At 37.1% G+C, this 11686-nt stretch overlaps 1 protein-coding gene across 8 annotated transcripts; it reads left to right on the forward strand.

Annotated features, from left to right (window-relative positions):
• Positions 1 to 325: 325 nt before the first annotated feature.
• Positions 326 to 11679, forward strand: Hrb27C (Heterogeneous nuclear ribonucleoprotein at 27C). 8 transcript variants are annotated; one of them, NM_164720.4, is made up of 5 exons: positions 1261 to 1420; positions 2353 to 2448; positions 3406 to 4022; positions 4307 to 5186; positions 7603 to 11679. In NM_164720.4, the coding sequence occupies exons 3-4, from the start codon at positions 3528 to 3530 to the stop codon at positions 5075 to 5077; spliced, it is 1266 nt and encodes a 421-aa protein (NP_723228.1). In that variant the 5' UTR covers positions 1261 to 1420; positions 2353 to 2448; positions 3406 to 3527; the 3' UTR covers positions 5078 to 5186; positions 7603 to 11679. The 8 variants fall into 8 exon arrangements, with proteins under 8 accessions (NP_001245919.1, NP_476869.1, NP_001162897.1 ...); NM_001258990.2 differs by lacking the exon at positions 1261 to 1420 and adding an exon at positions 326 to 483 and having other exon boundaries at positions 2357 to 2448; positions 4307 to 11679; NM_057521.6 differs by lacking the exons at positions 1261 to 1420; positions 7603 to 11679 and adding an exon at positions 326 to 483 and having other exon boundaries at positions 4307 to 6428.
• The last annotated feature ends 7 nt before the right edge of the window (positions 11680 to 11686 follow it).

The following is an 11686-nucleotide window of genomic DNA, read 5'->3' on the forward strand; positions in this document are numbered from 1 at the left end:
CGCCTAAAGAAAGCGACTATAAAACCTTTTTTAGTATAGTACATACAAATCATATACACACATCTTATTACATTTTTCACCTTTAAGATATTATTGTACTGCACAATTACATTTTAATGTAAATAATTTATAATACATTTTTTTAACCAGTCCCCTTTAACTTCCTTTATATTTAGCCTTCGTGTTAAAAGATAGATATAAATTCGTAATTTAAATTTGTTTTCTAGTATCTGTTAGATTCAGAATATATGTGGAGTATGTTTTAGTATATTCCGTGCAACTTGAGGTATTTTTTTTGGCTGGCGGCGGTCACACAGCATTAAACGTGGCGGCGATTTATCATATAAGTTAGGTTATAATATCGTATGCATCAAAATCATACAATTATTTATAAGCTAGTTTTTTAAGGAAAAAACACTTAAATTTAGTGAATTTGCAGTGCGAAATCTTTAAAAAACCACAGACGAACACTTGGCACAAACGGTAAGAACGAAAAGCGACCGAAAATCGCATTTACATAACAATTACAGTGCTTTAACAAAATGCCTGCCTAGCCTTTCCTTTCCAAAAAAAACGCCTGAATACTTGACGCAGCTGCCATTGCTCGGTGTGCGCGTGTGTTTGTGTGTGGGGTAAAATTGGCTCGATTCGTTCGAATCGTTTCTTCGCCTTTTCGGATTTCTCGACAAACAGAGGTTTGTGCAATTTTCAGCGATTTTTCGTGCCACTTTCGGCACTCTATTTCCACCCATCAAAGTGGAAAATTTCATATTTTTATACATACATACGAAAAAATGCTATGTATAACACCACACCAACGATCACGCACACCATTGCACAGCGCTCGGCGGCCATTCGCGCACACACACGCTCTCACGCGCACACACGTACGGCCAACTCATGCACTCACACACGCCAGCAGATTGCGGTGCAAAATACAAAAATCGTGCGAAATTCGTAAAATTGCGTATTAGAAATCTTGGTTAATTTCGCTCCTATTTCTCCGGCCCGAAAGCCCAAGTGTCAAAAGTGTACCCGGCGTGAAAGTGCATTCGTGAATTAGTGAGTGCCCCATCGATTAAACCGCCTGGCTGGCCAAACAAAACGAAAAGCGTAAAAATACAGTGAAATGCGTTTGTTCCCTTTTCTAAGAACTGAGACCCAAGACATTTCTTGAGACTTCTTTGTTGTATCATTTTTCATAAGGCACGTCTTCCATTTTGTTTTTTTTTCTTCGTTGCCTTTGCCGTGGTGAATTTCCCACACACTGCCAGTGCGATTCATTCAGTTCAGTCGTGAGTACTCAGCCAGCAACAACAATAAAACATTAATCGTTTAAAGCTGGAGGAAAACTCGAAAAAGAATTGTTTGTTTTTTCTTTCGATGGAATTAACATTTATTTTGAGGGCATTGGTTTTTGGTACGTTTGCTTTTCGCTTTCCATTCGCGTTCACGTCACACATGGCGTTGCCACATGTTTTTTCACTTGTTAATGGGCAAAATGTCTGCGAAGTGCTGCCAGTAAAGAAAACGGGATTTTCTTGATAACAAAGTGAATTTAAACCCGTTGTTCATTGGCGTTTGCACAAAAATTTAAATATACTCCTGTAGATGTTTACTTGGCCCACATCTGGCTGTAATCTGTAATACCCTGGCAAATGGCGCGCAAATGTGGTGAACCGGCGACAGCTCTCTTTTCACCTTGGAAATACATAAGTTCGTTGTTCTCATTGATAGGCGGCATGTGTGCTGGTGTGTGAGTGAGGCTGGGGATTTGTTACAACAACAACAACAACAACCATTCCGCTCGTGACACAGCGAAAAGAAAACAATACTTTCACGTAGCCGTTCAAAAACGAGTGAAAGGGGATGAGAGTAGTGTTGGGGTGTCGAAGGAGGAGCAAACTTGTGAACGTGTACAAAAAGCAGTTAGACGACAAACACACATACACGTGTACGGCGGAATCTCTTCAGCTGCGTGTGTTTGTGTGTATGTGTACCGGCCGGTTGCTTCTGCCGCTTTTTTCTCTTTTTTTTTTTTGTTCCTACCTGTGCCTTTCATAATAACTATGCGTGAATTTTTTGTCATCTGACCATTTCTACCCATTCGCACCAAAGATCTTTACACAGCAAGAAATATTGTCTCCGAAGGAAATGTAAATTTAAAAAAATTTCAACCATAGCCCTGGCCTTTAATTTTAATAACGTCAGTTTGCAAATAACCAAATTAACTATTCCACCTTGTTTTTTCCTGTGTAGCAATTCGATTAACCGGATTTCTTATATTCTATGTGTATCTTTCCATGTGCCTGCAACAAAAACAAACCGACGACATCGATATTGTTACGATAGAAAGTTACGTGTGAACGTCGTGGCTTTTGTTTAATTGTTTTGAAGGAAAAAAGAACTTTGGCAACGTTGAAACCAACCTAAGATATTGCCCAAAAAGTAAGATATTGCCCAAAAGTAATTGCGGATTTTTCATATAGTCGGCGTTGACAAATTTTTTCAACGGCTTGTAACTCTGTAATTGCATTCTTTCTTTGGTCAGTTATCAGCTGTTACTTTTAGCTTCCATTAGAAAAAAAAGTGCGCGAAATTTTGTTTTTATTTGTTTGTTTGGCGTCAATTTTAATATGGAGCCCACAAAGGAGCATTTTCGTCATATCTTACTTTATTATTTCCGTAAAGGAAAAAACGCGGAGAAGGTTGCTAGAAAGTTACGAGAGATACGATGGTATGGTGATGAAGCCTTAAAAGGAAGACAGTGTCAAAATTGGTTTCGCAAATTCCGTTCTGGAGATTTTTCACTTAGAGATGAGCCACGTTCAGGCCAAATGAAGTTGATGATGACCAAATCAAAGCATTATTATTTATCGAATTAGATCGTCATGTAACTTGAGCGTGAGATAGGAGAGAAGTTAAATATACCAAAAATCAACCGTTCATTATAAAAAGTCTTGGACTGGTGAAAAAGCTTGATATTTGGGTACCACATGTATTGAAAGAAATTCATTTAACACACCGAATCAACGCTTGTGATAAGCACCTTAAACGCAATGAATTCGATCCGTTTCACTTCAATGGCTGATATCCACCAAAAGAAGGTTATGCTGTCTGTTTGGTGGTATTGGAAGGGTGTCGTATATTTTTAGCTGCTTCCAAGGAACCAAACGATTAATTCGGATGTTCGCCAGAAAGATGGCAAAAGATTATCGAACAATATATTTGATTAAAGTTCATTCGAAGTTTTATTAAAAATGCATTTACTTTCATTTACAAAATCCGCAATTACTTTTTGGACAACCCATACATAAAATACATACAAACATAAATACATAAAAAAAAACACAAAAAAAAAATACCAGCAGCAGTGTAAAAATTGTATATTCTCCCCCAAAACAGGCAACCAACCGAACACAAGTTAATTTCTTTGCACCCCGTGTTAATAAAAAAGCGGCAAGATTACGTCAATTATTGAGAACCTACCCGGCGCCATAGCTCACAACCACAACCAAAACAACATCATGGAGGAAGACGAGAGGGGCAAACTTTTTGTGGGCGGTCTATCCTGGGAGACGACGCAGGAGAACCTGTCGCGCTACTTCTGCCGCTTCGGGGACATCATTGACTGTGTGGTGATGAAGAACAACGAGAGCGGCAGGTCGCGCGGCTTTGGCTTCGTTACCTTCGCCGATCCCACCAACGTCAACCACGTGCTGCAGAACGGACCGCACACGCTCGACGGTCGCACCATCGACCCCAAGCCGTGCAATCCGCGCACTCTGCAGAAACCGAAGAAGGGCGGCGGCTACAAGGTCTTCCTGGGTGGCCTGCCCTCGAACGTCACCGAGACCGATCTGCGGACCTTCTTTAACCGCTACGGCAAGGTCACCGAGGTGGTTATCATGTACGACCAGGAGAAGAAGAAGTCCCGCGGCTTCGGCTTTCTCTCCTTCGAGGAGGAGTCCTCCGTTGAGCACGTGACCAACGAGCGGTACATCAATCTGAATGGCAAGCAGGTATGTGATCGCTGGAAAGTTGTGCTATACTTACAAAACATAATTACCTATTTCTGCGAAGCATCTAGTCTTGCAAAACTATAAATTGTGAATATGGAATATTCATAATTTTTTTCGATTTACTAAACTTTGTTTCATATAATACAAGAGTGCTATTTGTAACAAAACATATTGGAAATAATTTTTACTTAAAAACGCTCAAAAGAATACACTAACAATTAATTGTACAAAGAATATAAGTTAACATTTTTGGCAACAGCACTAATAATCATTATTATCCCCAGGTCGAAATCAAGAAGGCCGAGCCTCGTGATGGATCTGGCGGCCAAAACTCCAACAACAGTACCGTGGGAGGCGCCTATGGCAAGCTTGGTAACGAGTGCAGCCACTGGGGACCGCACCATGCTCCCATCAACATGATGCAGGGCCAGAATGGCCAGATGGGTGGACCGCCGCTGAATATGCCCATTGGAGCGCCGAATATGATGCCTGGCTATCAGGGTTGGGGCACCTCGCCGCAGCAGCAACAATACGGCTACGGCAACAGTGGCCCAGGATCGTACCAGGGATGGGGAGCTCCACCAGGACCCCAGGGACCACCACCGCAGTGGTCGAACTACGCTGGACCTCAGCAGACGCAGGGCTACGGCGGATACGACATGTATAACTCGACGTCGACCGGAGCTCCTTCGGGACCATCGGGCGGCGGCAGCTGGAACTCGTGGAACATGCCACCTAACTCTGCCGGACCCACTGGGGCACCAGGAGCCGGAGCGGGCACCGCCACTGACATGTACTCGCGTGCTCAAGCCTGGGCGACGGGCGGTCCCTCGACCACTGGACCAGTGGGCGGCATGCCCCGGACCGGACCCGGTAATTCGGCCTCCAAGTCTGGCTCTGAGTACGACTACGGCGGCTATGGATCCGGGTACGACTACGACTACAGCAACTATGTGAAGCAGGAGGGCGCCTCGAACTACGGAGCAGGGCCGCGATCAGCGTACGGCAACGACAGCTCCACGCAGCCACCCTATGCAACCTCGCAGGCTGTCTAAAGAGAGAAGGATCGTGTGGAGGAGAAGTAGGAGTAGCGGAGCAGAGAGGAGCGGAGTAGCATGTCGTCCTCGGCGAATGATGAAGAAGACAGAAAAGATGGTGGTAATTGTAAGCTAAAGCGTCGTCTGTTCGTTTTTATTTCAGATCAGATCAGTTGTTGAAATTAATATTTAAAACTCTTGTACAACTATTATTTAAAGCGAAAAAAAATTTAACATGAGAATAACTAGCGACAAGTCAGATTCATAGATATACATGTATGTTCTATAGCAGCGAGTATGTAATTCATAGGCGAAACATCAGCACTCTCACCCATTTAGACAAGAGAACATTATTTCTTTCATGCGCCTCATAAACACCACACTCAACAAGCATTCTCCTGTACCCCACACTCACCAACAAACCAACCAACCAGCCAGGATCAACTAACAAGATCTTCCCAACCAACTAAAACCCGTAGACACTTATGATACATGGCATTAACAAGAAACAAAATAGAAATGTGAAGATATAAACGTAATGATTTACAAATATAAAGTTTAGCTAATTAGACACAAGAAGGTCAAGAATAGAGCGCGAAATACCAACACAAAGAACATAAGAACTTATAATTTTATTTAAAGAGTAAACAAGTAAAGATCCCCATTAATTACTAAAATTAGTAAATACAAATTCGAAATTGTACATTTTAAAGCAAAAGCACGTCGTTAGCCGATCAACTTTCGCCACCACCCGCTTTCTGAATCAGGCGACAAGGTTTAGTAAGGGTTTGAAAAGGAATCGAGTCGAATCGAATCGGTCGATTTTGAGAACTTTGCTTGCCTTAGCTTTTATGACTCATTGACCGGCCGCGCGGTTCACAGATATGGGAGGTTAGTAGTAGTTAGTTTTGTTTTCAGACAATGGTTGAACCCAATCGGCAAATGTTTTACTTGGTTTTATCGGCAATAGGTCGTTGGATGGGAGTGGTGTGGTGGCGAAATAGGGCGGTACTGACTTGGGAAAGATACGTTACAAAATTAAAAATTTACCATTTAAAGTAAACAAAACAAAAACTAGCTAAAAGTTAAACTACATATATAAAGAAACCTAATTAATAAGCGTACGTGGTCGTTTACATCTAAGCGAAAGTTGAACTTGAAACTAGAATTATATAGTGCGTTGGATTTATTATTTAGTTAAAGCGAAATGAAAGAGCCAAGCAGCAGCAGCATGATAATGATTGATTATAATGGATATGGAAACCAACAAAACACACTCTTAACCAATATACATAAAAACTATAAACATACTTATAAACAATATATATATATATATATTTAAAGCGAGTATATATATATAAAAGGAAACAAAAAAGGAAAAAAGAGTAAAAAAAAGAGCAAAAGGAAACGTAAATTTAAAGCTACAGTTAATGAAAATAATGAGTACAGAGTTAAAAAAGGGGAGGCAGGAAGAGAGAATAGGACAAGTTAAACAAGTTACAAAATACGATGCTTAGAGTTGCGTTGCACATTTTTTTTAAATTTTCATCGTTTGCCAAGCAGACAACAACATCAGCAAAAAAAACCAACAACCAGCTAGAAGTGTGCACTACTGCAAAATCATCAGTCAACAACAAGAACAACACCATCAACACGCACACCCACTCACACTTAACCCCATTTAGTACCAACAACAAGAACAGCAGGAGCGAAGCGCAGAGAGCAAAGAGGAGGGTAAAGGAAGAGAATGAGTAGAGAAAAAGAAAGGAGAAGAGATGAAAAGGAAAGGAAAGGAAAGGAAGAGAAGAAATTTAATTGATTATGAACATAACATATATACATATATCTTTAATTACTTATACATATTTACTCTTAACTACTCTGCACGCTCACTAAACAAGCGTGCATTGTGTGTAAAACAAGATGAACGTAAACTATTTTAATGATGATTAATGATTGCGATTTTACAATTTATTATTACAAAAAGAATGATGGAAAAACAACAAAAAACAAAATGAGAAACATACATATTATATGCTAATACATTTACCATACACATATATTATAAAATATGAAGTAATTTTTTCTATTAAAGTACCATACACTAATTTTTAATTTGTTTATTTACAACAAATCAACTTACAATACATACATTTAATTACAATATACAATACAAATACTTTACTTTATTTTTCGGTGATTTATTGCTTAGTGTTCTTCGTATAATTTGTACTCTACTACAACAAAACAAATCCTACAGTTATAAATTCCTAATTTAATTTTGTTTAAATTACAAATACATATGCTTACATTTTATAACTAATTATACAATTTTTAAAAAATACCAACACAAAACAAAAGCAAAAGCGCTAAAACAATGAGTAAACAAGTAAAGTAAACGTGTGAAAAACGTTTCGATTTTTGAAAAAAAAAACAAAATCTTTGAAAATTCATTGAATTTGAATCTTTTTCTTTTTTATTGTATCGTTTTGTAACGGTGTGCGTGGCTGATTGTGCTTGTATGTGTCCTTTTTTTTTGTTAGTGTTGTCGCCGAGGTCACATTGAGGTCAGCGAGTGGGCGGCGGGATGCAGGCGTGGCGCGAGGATGGATCAGTTGACCAGCTGATCGAAAGGCAAAGGAGTTTGAAGTACATGTATGAAAAGAAATGCTTTTGACTTTGGTCAACTTTATATTTCGATCGGCATTTCTAGTAAAATTAGCCGCAGGATCCATTAATACCATCTGGATTTGCAGCGGTGCTTGAGAAAGAATTACGAAAACAACCTGATGTAATTTAATAAGATGAACACAATTATTTTCTGGTGGTTTATATACCCGTTCATGATTTCCGTTTTAATGCTATAACCGATTTAATATTAGAAACTCAAAAAAATTAACGTGAAGTGGAAGTTACGGCAAAATTATTAACTAATTCGAGCGATTAGATATTTTTTAGAAAACAAAACCGATACACTGACTGTTAATTGTAAAACAATTTCATTTTTTGAACCTCTATTTTAAAGTTGAATGCAACATAGATTGTTTTTTTTTTTAATTAACATAAACGTAAAAACCTATTCAAATGAACTACATACATATATGTGCATCGTAAACGTAATAAACAAACAAGAATATATATGAATAAACCTACTATATACAACTATATATACTATATACATATTAATTATAACATATAACGATTAAACGGTAAAATAAATTTAAATATTGTATTAAACAAAGTGTTGCACTTTCAAGCTAAAGCAGAGACAAAACAAAGAGAATCTAAAATTAAGTGTAAATGTTTGTCAGCACACACACCCACACACACACACACACACATGAATACACTGAGCAAAAGAACATTTGCAGCAAAAGTCCAAGTGCAACATAGGTGAAGGAAGTCGATATGTCCAGACATCCGGAGGATTCACATTCACCAGAGTAGCGGATAAAACACCATTAAGCGGATTATTTCCTTAAGTTTTTCGTTCCCATTTGATGTCATTATGTGTATATGGCTTTTGTTCCTTCATTATTGTTGGTTTTCCTATTGGCCAATTTGATGACGGGTTGACAAAATCGCGATGATTGATTATTATCGAGCATTGTGTATCGTTTATCTTTTGATTTCTACAGCTTATCGAACATTTGTGTTGTCTATTGTTTTGTTGCGTTTCTTTTTATCAGAAAGCCGAACTTTTCGACGTTTCGAGTGAACCATGAATGAAACAATAATGTAAGGGTTATATTATTTAACATATTGATAAGCTAACATACGAATGATGCGCCAAATGCAAACCAAAATCACTGAAAAGAATGCGTTTTTGTATACATTGTATAGCTCTACGTACGTATATGCCTAACAAATAGCTCTAGGTGAAGAGAGAAATGAACTTAATAATACTTATCAATACTTTCGATCTTAAGTTTTCTCGAATTTGTTTACGAATCGAAGATGCCGACTGGTACCCATAGTTAAAATAAGAGAACACAAAATGCGGTACACTTCTGATAACGTTAGAAAGCTAGAATTTTGAATGTGTTTTTTCCAATATCCGCGAGACCTACCAGGCTTTTCTAATCCCTCAGAACGAGAGTTGTTTTTATGTAATGAAGTACACTTAGCGATTAAAGACTAGAATGATTTGAAATAAGATGAGGTTTAACAGATATCTAAGCTAAATTCCTAAGACAAAACGATTCCACCTAAGACACCTTTTTGTAATGACTAAATTTATATAGGACAAGAGGTAGAAGACCAACCAAATAAACAAAATGAAATGAAATGAAATCAATAAGATTAAAGATCAACAGGCATATGTATGTACACATGTATGTGGGTGGCATGTTTTGTAGCTGTATATGAATTTGATTAATTTTTATGACTTATGATTTTCGTTCCTATCGTAAAAGTATAGTAAACGTTTTCCGATCATTGTGTAGGATGAAATTCGTACTCGGTTAAGAGCAGTCAATGGAATGGTAATTGTTAATGCCTGCATGTTAGGAGACAAATGATGTATTACTAAGTTAAACAACAGCACACTCATCCTTTTTAAAGCCCGACTTTCGTTCGTTCTTAAGCAAAAAATTCGAAACGAGGTATGTATATGGTAATTTTAAAATGTAACAAATGCAGAGAATAGTGAACAAAAACTAATTTGTATGTAGTTAATAACGGATAATAATAAATACAAAATAGACAAAAATATGGAAAAACACAGAAAAAAAGAGGAAAACTAAGCAAAATAACCAAAATAAAACAAATCGCAAAAAAAAAAAAAAACAACAAAATTGAGACTGTAAACGAAAAGGCAACAAAATGGTAATGGAGCAGCTTAAAACGAGACGAGATGTTGAACAGAAAAAGGCTAAAACACGAAACTACAACTCGTAACTCGAATAAATCACTGATGAATAGGCTACCAAAATAAGTTCGTATAAGGTTTTTGTTCACACGCAAAATTGCACATTCTTTTGAGTTACTATCCTAGCCAACTCTGTACATTTGATTTCATCGTTTATGTTGATTTTATGAAATCAAGTAGACTACTTAATATAAATTTACAAGTCAACAAATTAAGAGATTAATGGAACCGAATCAAGATGACGAAGAACTAAGCGTATGTTAGCCAAAAAGAGAACTTTCGATGAATTTGAATTTTTTACGTACAGAAACAAAAGTAAACTGGAATCTAAAACTGATACTGAAATAGTTATTTGTACTTAGGTACGAGTAACCCAGAGACACATAGAAACCTCCTAAAACTGCATATACATATATAGGACTTACTTGTAAACCAGATTGTAACGATTTTAGGCATATAAGTGTTGCGACTTTGGTATGTAAGGGAAAAGGAAACGGAAACTTGAAGGGAAACTGGAGAGGAAGCTACGTTTTGTCACTTTCCAAGCTTTCATTTTGACATAATTTCATAAACTTTTCTACACGTACTTTTAGATCCGAGATGGTGAGGGAATAAATAGGAGTTTAACATTAGCATTTGATGGCAGCTGGGCGATCGTGGTACAGTGCTTAAGAATAAACATTGACGTCAGGATTTAACTTAACTTAACTTACATACATAGATACATACAAGGACATCAACAAAGGAAAATAATGAGAGTAACAAGAAGAACTTGAAAATGAAATACATATAGCGTTGCAAGATTTTAGTTTACGGTAAACTTAAAGAAATTTTTTACAATGTATTTATACATACCTAAATTTAAATTTTAAATTAATTCTTTAATGTAATACGAACACAGTGCCTAAGTAATATCAAAACAAAAATCGAAAAAAAAAATAAAAAGGAAATAAGGATTTAAAACATACAAAACGAGAATAAGAGCCGCAAGTAAGGACATTGTTACTAATAATGCTAAACACTTAAGCGAACAACTTTTAAAACAACCGAACAGCATTCGAGCGACAAAAGAAAATTCAGCAACTAAATAAACATTGCATACAAAAGTTTATAAATATACATACAAGTTCTGGTGCAAGTCACAAACGCAGACAAACAAACACACACACACACACACACATACTAAATATGAAAAGAAGAAGAACAGGAAACGGAAGCTGAAGCTGAAAACCGATCAGAAGTTAATCCCCAAACAAATTCGCATAAATGTATAAATGTAACACAAGCAAACATGAAACGCAAAAGCGCTAAGTAACAACTAATTACTAAAGAAATAAATAATGCAACGTACCCCCTACATACGTCTCGTTTCTCGCACTGGAATTGCGTACAAGCCACATACATATATTCTTCCCTTACTCCATGTATCCTGTATCCTTAAAAGGGCTATTCAGTCAATAGATTTGATTTATTTGAACATGCCACGTACTCAAAATGACATCAAATCGAAACTTGTAACCCCTTCGTTTGCATATTGGATTGGTCTATTAGAAAACCCCGAACAAAGGTTTTTAACTAAATTGTTTTGCGTTGAAATCATTTGCGAAAGAACACACAAAATACATGAGGAGTAAAAAACAATAAATGAATTGCAACAAATTAATTATACATTTTGAAATTATATTTAACGAACAAAATTAATGTAGTGTGTAAAGAAAAGCAAACAAAACATGAAAGTAAAACAAGTTTTAAGCAAA

This window comes from Drosophila melanogaster, chromosome 2L (assembly GCF_000001215.4).
Source record: "Drosophila melanogaster chromosome 2L".
NCBI lineage: Eukaryota > Metazoa > Arthropoda > Insecta > Diptera > Drosophilidae > Drosophila > Drosophila melanogaster.